Source organism: Canis lupus, chromosome 26 (assembly GCF_048164855.1).
Source record: "Canis lupus baileyi chromosome 26, mCanLup2.hap1, whole genome shotgun sequence".
In the NCBI taxonomy this organism is placed as follows: Eukaryota; Metazoa; Chordata; class Mammalia; order Carnivora; family Canidae; genus Canis; species Canis lupus.
Window position 1 is genome coordinate 49,131,748 of NC_132863.1, and position 10,751 is coordinate 49,142,498.

The 10,751-nt window shown below is 70.5% G+C and overlaps 1 protein-coding gene across 18 annotated transcripts in view; it reads right to left on the reverse strand.

The window, feature by feature from the left end:
- Positions 1-8,886, reverse strand: part of KCNQ2 (potassium voltage-gated channel subfamily Q member 2) — a 45,245-nt gene extending 36,359 nt beyond the window's left edge. For 8 of the 18 annotated variants that reach the window (XM_072801741.1, XM_072801738.1, XM_072801737.1 and 5 more), the window contains exon 1: positions 8,510-8,885. In XM_072801741.1, the coding sequence (XP_072657842.1) occupies positions 8,510-8,805 (296 nt within the window). In that variant the 5' untranslated portion in view covers positions 8,806-8,885. Of the gene's footprint in view, positions 1-8,509 lie in introns of all 18 variants that reach the window. The other 10 variants (XM_072801743.1, XM_072801744.1, XM_072801742.1 and 7 more) reach the window with 3 other exon arrangements.
- Positions 8,887-10,751: the final 1,865 nt, after the last annotated feature.

Below are 10,751 nucleotides of genomic sequence, written 5' to 3' on the forward strand. Positions count from 1 at the left end.
CCAGGCCAGCTTCCCTGCCCCAGGGCCTTTGCACACACTCGTCTTCCTGCCTGAAGCGCGTTTCTGCTTGCACAGCCCTCTCAGGGCGGCCTCCTCCCTGTCCCCGGGTTTCTGACAGGCCGGGACCCTCCGAGCCGAGGCCCATTCACCTCCTCCCCTGCTCTGCTCAGCCGGCCCCCCCCAGCCAGAAGCCGCCGCCAGGGGTGGCATGGGCATCCTGACAGCCTTCCTGAGGTGGGATCCAGCCGAGAGCCGCCCGCAGCCCCGCTCAGACACGGCTCGGTGAGCACACGCGCCGTCTGCAAATCCCACTGGAGGGGACAGGAGAGGGGCCACGGGCAGGAGGCGGTGTCCTCGAGGGACCCAGAGGGCGCGGAGGTGGGGGGGCCTGGGGCAGGAGGGGCCTGGGCCTCTCTGGGGGACAGGCCGCACGTGAACCCACAAGGGGCCAATGACGCCAGGGCCCACAGCCACGGTCCCCTCCCAAGCTAGTGGCCCCCCCAAGGGCACTGGTGAGGGGAGTGGGAATGGGCCACCCTGTCCCCCGGGCGCCGGGAGCTCTCGGGAGCGACGGAGGCACACGCAGCTCCCCGGGGTCCCACCGCGCCACCAACATGGACCCGATGAGGGAAGTGGTGCCCGGCTCGTCCGGAGGACGCCTAGACAGGAGACAGCACTTGTCCCGCCACTGTCGGCGTCTCCCCAGCTGCCCCACCCACACCCCCTCCCCGGGCGCACCTGATTTGTCACCAGGGAAGATAACGAGCCACACCCCATGCTCCTTTGGGGGCTTTCGGCGTCCCCCGCTGTGGTAGCACCACCGGGTCGAAGCCCGATTAGGGCCCAGGCCCCATGAGCTCGGCTCCCAGCTGACGAGACCCCAGGGGGCAGAGGGGACCTGGCTCTGGCCGCAGGCTCCCAGGAGCGCCCTGTGCAGCGGGACCGCCTGGGACTGCCTGGGACTGCGGCCGCCGCTGGGCCTGCTGCTCAGGACCACGGCCAGCGCCTCGCCCGCCCGCCCCGCCCCCGCCCTGCTCGGCCCTGCCCTCCCCTGCCCTGCCCTGCCCACCCCGACCCTGCTCGGCCCTCCTCGGCCCTCCAGGCCCTCTGGCTGGGTCCGGCCTGGCCCTCCTGCTGGAGGCTCACACACCTGCAGCCCCACAGGCCCCGCAGGCTGGGTCCTCCCGCTTCCACCCCTGCTTCTGCCGAGCCCGGAGCCTTGCACCACCTCCCCCCAGGCCTGGGGTCCCAGGAGGAACTGGCCTTCCTCTATCTTGGCCGAGCCTGACGGGAAAGCCAACTCAGGAGTTCTGGGCCCAGGAGTCCCATGGAGGGAAAACGCAAGCCCGACGGGACCCGCGGGAGGGACACGAGCACACTCTGCACGCAGCCAGAGGACGCTCTGCGGCCGGGTTCACCGCGGGCGGCCGGCCTGCCACCGTCACAGGTGATTGAGGGACATCCAGGGACACCGAGCCCAACGACTCCCATCAGGACTTTCTGTACATTTGCAAAATTATTCCAAGTAATCCAAAAGAATTAGAGACCTGATTTTATTCAAGCTGGGTAACCAGCAGAGCCTGATGACACGCAGCTCTGGAGCGCATCCTGCAGACAAGGTCGGACTCGGGCTGGCCTGAACACTCCAGCCCCCAGCCCCCCAAGAGGCGCAGCTGTGGCCGGCCCTCCCGGCATCCCTCCCTGCAGCCAACCCCAGATGCTAAGCAGCGGGACCAAGGCTCCGGGCGGCTGGGGCTGGGGAGGAGCCAGACCCCTCCATGGCCGGGTCACCCCCGCCCCGTGGACCAGGAGTCTCTGTGCTGTATGTGGGGGCTGCTGGAGAAGGTCACGGCCCCTGTACCTGCCGGGCCTGAATCCTGGCTGCCCCCTGGGGGCCCTGACCTCAGCATCGGGCGGACGGCTGACACTGTGCGAAGCACCTGAGAACAATCCTGTCCCCAACCCCGCTCATCGTCCCAGACACTCAAGGAAGGGTTAGAAGACCCCCTTTCCCAGAGCAGACCGCCCCCGAGACCCAGACCCACATGAAGCAGAGCCCGGGAGGAAGCAGGAAGCATTAGCGACAGCCCCCCAGGGGCCCTGCGTCCCCCCCGCCCCCAGCCACGTCCCCCGCCCTCCACCAGGAAAGAGGCTGGGGGCTCAGCAGGGCGGGCAGTGCGCTGGAGGGACGAGCACTCAGACCTGCACCGCGTCCGTCAGGAGACCCCGCCGGCCCGCCCCTCCCCAGAGAGCCCAGCCTAGTCCCCGTGGGCTCCCAGCCAGACCCGTCCGAGAGCGAATCACTCCACAAGCAGCTCATTCCTCCAGAAACGCGGACCTTACAGCTGCCCCTGGGGCTCGGGTCTGGCAGGGCCTCTGGAATGCAGGTCCCAGCTCAGCGGAGCGCTCCCGACCCGGGGCAGCGCGATCCTCAGGGTCTCCAACCCCGTCCTTCCAACAGTAGATGCTCCAGACCCGTCCACCTGCTGAGCATCCCTGGACCACCTCCCCTCCGACTCCGGCCGCGGCTCTTTTTTTTTTTTTTATAATCTATTTTAAGTGCTTTCCACACCCAGCATGGAGCCCCACGTGGGGCTTGAACTCACGACCGAGATCAAGACCTGAGCTGAGACCCAGAGCCAGACACTTGACCTACTGAGCCCCCCAGGCGCCCCCCCACCAGCCACAGCTCTTTAAATTCATGTAAGAAACAGTGAAAGTCTCTCTGCCGCTGACCCCGTCCCACGCAGCCACCTCCCCCGAGCAAAGGAAGGCCAGCTGTCACGTGGGGGGTGGCTGCTGAGCACGGGCCGCTGGGATCGCGCGGGGCCAGGGCCAAACCAGGGTCATTCCCAGAACAACCCCGTTCTTCAAACACCCCCCCAGCTTGGAGGACCCCGTTGTTCCAGGGCGACCTCGGGGGTGCGCGACTCTTCCTCCTCCCTGGGACTCAACCAGGCTGCTCCGGCTTTGCTGGGGACGTGCCACAACGGGAAGACACACTTCCTCCTCCGGCGACGGCCAGTGCATCGCCACAAATGAGGCGCCGTCCTGAGGCTGCCGGGGCGGCGGGCACGCGGCCGTGGGACGCTCCGGGGACAGCGCGGCGGGGTGGCTCAGCCCGAGGCCGCAGGGCCAGCCAGGGACGGGGGCGGGGGAGGGGGTGCCCAGGACGCCCATCGGCACAAGCCGCCGCGATGGTGTTTCTCAGGCCAGCAACGGTCCCGCCTCGGCGTCGGGAGGCTCAGTGCGCCGGGAATGTGCGCCACCGGGCGTGAGCGAGACGCGCCCCGACGCCGGGCAGCTGCAGAGCAAGCAGATTCCTCCAGGAACACGGCCAGGGGCCCGACCAGCGCGCCAGCGAGCGTCTGAAGCGTCAGCGGGCGCCTCGCGTCTGAATGTGGCCTCATTAGCGGCAGCCACCACCGCCTCAGGCAGGCCCGGCCACTGGGGAGACCGCGGAGTGGCCACGGCTGGGCGGAGGGCCGGGGCCGGGGACGCCGCCCAGGACAGGCCCACCCCCGTCCACCCGGCGTCCGGCCTCTGTGCGCGACGAGGCTTTTCATTCTGCTAAACCACAACCACGCCGACCTGACAACGGAGGCCGCAAGCCTCGTGAGCGTCACACACACGCGGCGTCGGGCCGACGACTCGCAGAAAATAGAATCGTTACCCACCACAGACGAGGAAACGTAGCGGGCAGGACCCCCGTCAGGCTAGCCCGGAGCCGGCCGGCCCCACCACTCAGCGTCGTTCACCTGGACGTGTCCTCGGAACCACCTCCGCCAGACAAGGCCGCCGTGGATTGCAAGCCACGAAGTACACGTGTGACGAGGAGCGGAGACTGGCCGGCATGACCGGGGGGATGTGGGCTACTGTTCCCGACACAGGGACCCAGCAATGTCCAGAGCACAGAGCACACGCTGCGTGGCCCCGAGTCCCCTAGAGGCTGTACCCTCGAGGGGCCTCCCCTGCCCCACCCCGAGACCCTGCTGCCAGCGTCGTCCATGAAATGCCCCGAAGAGCTCACTCCTCCCACCCTACTCCTTCCACAGGACGGTCCGAAACCCAAGTCCTAGAGGCCAGCCCGTGGCTCTCACCAGCAGGGATCCACCTCCACGGGCCTGCACCCAGACGCTCACACGGCCTGTGCGTTGACCTACCAAGTAGAACAACCCTAAAGCGCTGCGTCCCCCACCCGACTCGGCCTGGCCTCCTGGAGCTGAGCTTCCCGAAGGACACGCTGGGGCGCAGGTTTGTCAGCACCGGAGCTGCGGGTGGGCATGTGGGGCCCGCGGGTGGCCACCCGTCAGCCCGGCCATGCCTCCTTCGGAGTGTCCCGACCCGTGCAGACCTCCAAGGAAACCGAGGTTCTCCGCTCTGATCCGTGAGGCTGACAAGCACCGAGCAGCCCCCCTTCCCTATGGCCTTGCGACACGGGGACGTGTGGGACCTGACCCCCCAGGGAAACGGGGGACACGGTGAGTGGACGGGGGGGGGGTGGCGGGGGAGGCATGATCTCACTCTGAGCCACCTGGGGAGGTCCCCAGGCTGGTCAGCCCCGGTCGCCCTGGAAACCACAACCGGTTCCACCTTTGGGGAAATTTCCATAAGATTCTCCAACTCTTCCGGGACGCTCCCTCCCCAAGGATGCAGAGAGGTCTGTGACTTGAAAGCAGGGGAGGACACAGCCACTCAGACCCAGCCTCCTTCTGGAAACAGAATGCTCATCAGCAAAGAGGGGCCCTAGCCGCCTCGGGGGCCACGTCGACCCTCAAACGCTGTCGGACGCAGGAACAGAACGGCCGGAACTCAGGCCCGAGGCCCCCCTCCCACCCAGGGGCTCACGGCGGCCCCGCACCCCCCTGCTGCCGTGTGGCAGGAGACCACGCCGGGCCCAGCGGCCCCCAGCACGGACCCCAAGGCAGATGCCGCCTGCGGACAGAGGGGGCTGCTGGCCCAGCCTCACACGCCCGGGCCCACGCTGTCACCGGCACGTGCCACCCGGCCTATTTTAAACAGTCCGAGTGGCTTCCAGATGTGGAGAAGGTCAGCGATCTGCACCCGAAAACCCTCATCTCCAAGGCAGAGACGCCTTTCAGCTTAAGTGGGACAACTCTGGAGCTCATCAGCCTTGCTTGGCCTCAGTTTCCCCACCGTGAGAACAGGCCTCTCTGAGGCTCCTGGAGGTACACCTGAGGCCTGCACACAGTAGGCACCTCACACGTGCAGCTCCCCCTTCCACTCCCACCTTCAGCCACAGAGAAACCACGTGGAAAGTTCCCCCTCGAAGGACTACCTGCCGGGCTCCCAGTGAGCGTGGGGGTCACACCGCACCCAGGTCCCCAAGGGATCCCCCGTGGACCGGCCTGGAGCAGGTGAGCGGCCCCGCAGGCCCCACCTGCCCAGACGCACGCCCCTGACCGGAGGTCCAGGCTTTTCTGCGGCTCGCATCCCCCTGGAGAAACTCCAGGCCCCGCACCCAGGAGGTCCCCGCACACAGAGGCCCGCCAAGCCCGGGGCAGGAGGGGCCGGCAGCGGAGGAGCGTCTGCGGGGTGCCCCTGCCCCCCACGGCCCAGTCTGTGCGTGAGTCTGTCCTCCCAGGCCCTGCTCTCCTGCTCTCCTGCTCTCCGTCCCTCTGCGTCCCTCTGCGTCCGGCCACAGGCAGAGGAAGGGACGGCCCAGCGGCCTCCGAGCTGGGAGGGCCGGACCCAGGCTGGCTCTGGCCGGGCAGGCCCACAGCTCGGGCGGCCGCGGGCTCCCTCCTGACTCAGGGCAGCTCCTGGCTCCGGAAGCACGTCTGGCAAAGCTCCCGCTGGTGGCCGTGGCCCCGCTCCCAGGGGCCTGTCTTCAGAGAGAGCCCCCTCCACAGGGTAGACGGGAAGCGGCCCCCGCCCCCAAGCCCAGGGGCCAGAGGGCAGCCACCTCCCTCCAGCCCCGACAGCCACTGCCCCCGGGGTCCACCGGGACACCCAGACGGGCTGGCACACGGCCACCTTCCAGAAGCCAGGCTCTGGTGGCAAAGGTGGCCCAGGAGGGCCCAGCACGGCCCCAGCCCCGGGACTCTTTCCAGCCAGGAGCGCCGGTTAACGAGGCCTGGCCGCCCCCTCCTCCGGCCTCCGCAGGCCCCAGCGCCAGGCCGGGAAGACGGGCTTGAACTTCCTTTAATTAATGAATCGACAAACCAAAGGACGCGCACACGGGCCAGTCCACGCTGAGCAAGGGGACCCTGGGGCTGCCACACCCGCAGCACCTCAGGCCTCGGGCCAGTGACCAGCACCCAGCAGGAGAGACGTCTGATGCGGGTGGGGCTGCGCGGGGGGGGGGGGGGTCAGCGCAGGGCTGCAGGCCTGGGGGCCTGGGAAGGGTGACAAGCGGGCGGGACATGTGTCACCCTCCGGGGCCAGCCCACTGGGCCTCCTGGGAGTCGACCGCCCCCCGCAGCCCCTCTGCACGGGCCCTGGGGGCAAGGAGCCGTGGTGCCCACCCTCCCGACGGACGCCGAGGCCGCAGATGCTGTGACGACACTCGGCTGCCTCACCCGACAGCTGCTGCTCCCCCCGCCTCCCCCACTCCCCAGAAAAAGCCCCCTGCCAGCGGGGCTGCCCTCCCCGAGCCAGGGAGCTGGGGGCACGGGGGCTCAGGCAGCCCGTGCCCTCAGTGGGGAGGCCACGAAGGGCTGCGCAGGCCCAAGGGCAGACTGCCTGGGCCGTGGGGGCCGTGGGGGCCGTGGCCACAGGCGTGTCCTGGCTCACGCGCACACACACACACACACACACACACACACACACACACGAGCAGCAACCTGACCCGGCCTCCCCTCCTGCTCTGCGTCCCTTTGTGGGCGCTGCAGCTTTGAGGAGGCAGGAGGCAGGCGGCCGGGCACCTGGGGCCCAGGCAGGGAGAAGCCCCCGAGGCCTGGAGACCCCCGCAGCGTGTCCTGCCAGCCAGGGCCGTGTGGGCCAAAGCACAGCAAACCCTCCCCAGGCCAGAGCGGGGCACCTGGCTGCTGGGCGGTGGGGGTGGGCTCTGAGCACGCGCGGCAGTCGGGGCAGGACCTGGACACGGAGCTGGTCCCCCCAGGCGGGGAGGGACGTGCTGATGGGAGGGCCCCGGTGAGGAGACATCTTCCAAGGATGAACAGCACGCCCGAGCACGCCCACACGGGAGGGCCAGAGTCGCCTCCCTGGGGTGGGGGGTGACACTCATGGTGCCAAGAAAGCCCCTGCCCCCCCAGGACTCCCAGGGTGGCTCAGTGCTGGGGCTGGGGACAGTGCCCAAGGCACCTGCCAGGGCCATGGTCTCTCCAGGGACACCCTCCTGTCCCCTGGGATTTCCTCTCGGGGTCTCCCCCCACCATGGAGGTCCATCCAGAGCACACACCCAGGTACATGGACACACTCATGGGGCCCACACCCCTCATCCCAGGGGGCACATGGTCGGAGACGGTTTCCCGGAATCTGCTCCTCGCTCCCATCCCAAAATGCCTCTTTCACACAAAATGGCCGAGTCCCGGTCCCAGTCGGGCTGGGAGGGGAGGGGGTGCCTGCTGGCTCAGAGACGTGCTCCCAGCGGCACAGGCCACCCACCAGCAGCCCCTGGAGGAGCGGGGCACACGCGAGCACTCGTGCACACACACGCTGGCCTGAGGTCACTGGACCTGCCCCGGGAGCCAGGCGTTCCCCGGACGGGGCCTGGGGGGACCAACAACCCCTTCCGGGGTGCGGGGTGTGGGCTGCGGGCTCAGGGCTCAGCACCCCTCCTCCGGGGTGTCCAGCGACCAAGGAGGGGTCCCGGAGCCCAGAGCGTGCCGCGAGCCTCGGGCATACACCTGCTCCTGCAGCTCGGCCCAGCAGAGAGGTCAGGGTGACGGGGACGCAGGCTGGGCCAAGGGGGAGCCCGGGGCTGGGGACGCAGGTGGTATTAGGACACCCCCGCCCCAGTTAGGCCGGGGCAGCTTGCCGAGGAGGGCCGTGAGCCCGCGGCCTGGGGGTTGCGGGAGGCCGGGCCCAGCGCTTCCCCCGCCCGCCCGGCCCCGGCCCCGGCCCCTTCCCTGGGGGAGCCCAGCGCAGGGGGGGGCGCAGAGGGGGGCCCGGGGAGCCCAGACCCAGCGGCAGGACTGGCAGCGCCACCCTCCCTCCCTCCGGCCCTTTGTTCCGCGCAGCGGCCGTGGGGAGGGGCCTGGGCCGAGGGGGGAGGCTGGGGCGCCGCGCTGCTCCCCATCCCGCGGGGGAGGGGCCGACGCCACCCGAGCAGGCCGCGGCGGGAGGCGGCAGGGAGGCGGCGCCCCCACCCCGGCCCGGGCGCCCGGACCGACTCCCTCGGGTGGAGCGGGGAGCGCGGCGGCGGGTCTCAGGCGGGGGCGCCCCCGCGGCCCCCGCCCCGCACCCGCACCTGCACCCCCGCACCCGCACCTGCACCCCCGCACCCTGCACCCCCACCCTGCACCCCCCCATGCACCCCGCACCCCGCCCCGCCCCGCCCCGCACCCGCACCGCGGGCACTCACACGTAGGCGTGGTAGATGAACGCCCAGCCGCGCGGCCGCTCCAGCACGTTGTACAGGAAATTCTGCAGCTTGCGGTAGAAGGCGTTGCGCTTCGGGGGCTTCCCCGCGCCCGCGCCCCCCGCCCGCGGCTTGCTCAGGATGCTGCCGCGCTTCGGGGCCTCGGAGCCGGCGATGAGCAGCGCGCCGTCGCGGGTGGAGTCGGGCGCGCCGGGGTCCAGGCCCACGAAGCCCACCTTGAGCTTCTTCTCCCCGCTCGGGCCGGGGTACACGCCGCCGTTGCGCGACTTCTGCACCATGGTGCCGGCGGCGCCGCGGGGCGCGGGCTCAGCGCAGGAGGCGCGCGGGGGGCGGCGCGGGCCCGAGCCCAGGCCCCCGGCCCCGGAGCCGCATGGCCCAGCGGCGGCGGCGGCGGCTCCGCGCTCCTGCCGGCCCGGGCCGCGCGCGGGGGACGCTGCGGCCACCTGGCTCCGCCCGCCGCCTGGGCCCGCCCCCGTTAACCCCTGCGACGCCGCGCGGGAGGGAGCGGAGGGGAGGGGAGGGGAGGGGAGGGGAGGAGGGGGGAGGAGGGAGGGGAGGAGGGAAGGGGAGGGAGGGAGGGGAGGGAGTGAGAGGAGGGGAGGGGAGGAGGGGGGAGGGGAGGAGGGGGGAGGGGAGGAGAGAAGAGGGAAGGGAGAGGAGGGGAGCAGAGGGAGGGGAGGGCAGGGGAGGGGAGGGCAGGAGGAGGGGGGAGGAGGGAGGGGAGGGAGTGAGAGGAGGGGAGGGGAGGAGGGGAGCAGACGGAGTGGTGGGCAGGGGAGGGGAGGGGACAAGAGGGAGAGGAGGGGAGGATAGGGGAGGGGAGAGGAGGGAGGGCAGGAGGGGAGGGGAGGGAGGGGGGAAGGAGGGGGGAGGGAGGGGAGGGGAGAAGAGGAAAGGGAGAGGAGGGGAGGAGGGAGGGGAGGAGGGAGGGGAGGGGAGAAGAGGGAAGGGAGAGGAGGGGAGGAGGGGAGCAGACGGAGGGGAGGGCAGGGGAGCAGAGGGAGGGGAGGGCAGGGGAGGGGAGGGGAGGAGGGGGGAGGAGGGAGGGGAGGGAGTGAGAGGAGGGGAGGGGAGGAGGGGAGCAGACGGAGTGGTGGGCAGGGGAGGGGAGGGGACAAGAGGGAGAGGAGGGGAGGGGAGGGGAGGATAGGGGAGGGGAGAGGAGGGAGGGCAGGAGGGGAGGGGAGGGAGGGGGAAGGAGGGGGGAGGGAGGGGAGAGGAGGGGAGAAGAGGAAAGGGAGAGGAGGGGAGGAGGGGAGCAGAGGGAGGGGAGGGCAGGGGAGGGGAGGGGATAAGAAGGAGAGGAGGGGAGGGGACGGGAGGGGAGGACAGGAGTGGAGGGGACAAGAGGGAGAGGAGGGGAGGGGACAGGAGGGGAGGACAGGAGGGGAGGGGAGGGGAGGAGGGGGAGGGGAGGGAGGGCAGGAGGGGAGGGAGTGCAGAGGGACAGGAAGAAAGGAGGGGAGGGAGGAGGGGGGAGGGGAGGACTGGAGGGGAGGACAGGAGGGGGAGGGGAGGGAGGGGAGGAGGGGGAGGGGAGGGAGGGGACAGGAGGGAAGGAGGGGTGGGGCAGCAGGTGGGAGGGCAGCTCAGCGGCTGCAGGCACTGGCCACCCCTCTCCCCCACTCACTCGGGTGCCCTGGTCACCCCAGGTCAGCCAGGCACACCGTCCCAGCAGCCCCGGCCGTCCCTTGGACCTGGAGCCCTGCCAGCACCTGGACCTCGGCAGCTGGACCCCTGGGGGGACACCTGGGAGCAGGACGGAGGGCGGCTGGGCCCTTGCTAGACCCTCCTTGAGGGCCCAGCCCACCGGGACCCAGCGCTCTTGGCCTCCGGGCGGGCCTAGACCCAGGTCCCCTGAGTGCAGAGGGAGGCATCTGGGGAGACTTCCTAAGAGGTGGCCAGAGCTGGACCTTGGGGAGGGAGGCCTGGAAAGGGAGGGTTTGCAGAGGCCCCTGTGGCAGGGAGAGGGGCACGGGTGGCCAGACAGGTGAGACCTGGGAGGCTGACCCCAAGGGGCCTGGACTTCCTTCTGCAGACCCCAGAAAGGACCTGTGGCAGGGGACTGGAGGTGGGCTGCAGGACGAGACAGGCCTGAGGCCAGTGGGGACTCCGGTGCCGTCGTCCAGGACAAAGGAGGGCAGGCTCTGGACACAGGTGGCGGGGTGTCCTCTTGAGGGGCAGTGGACAGAGGTTGCCTCCCCCAGCCCGGGAGCCGTGGTTG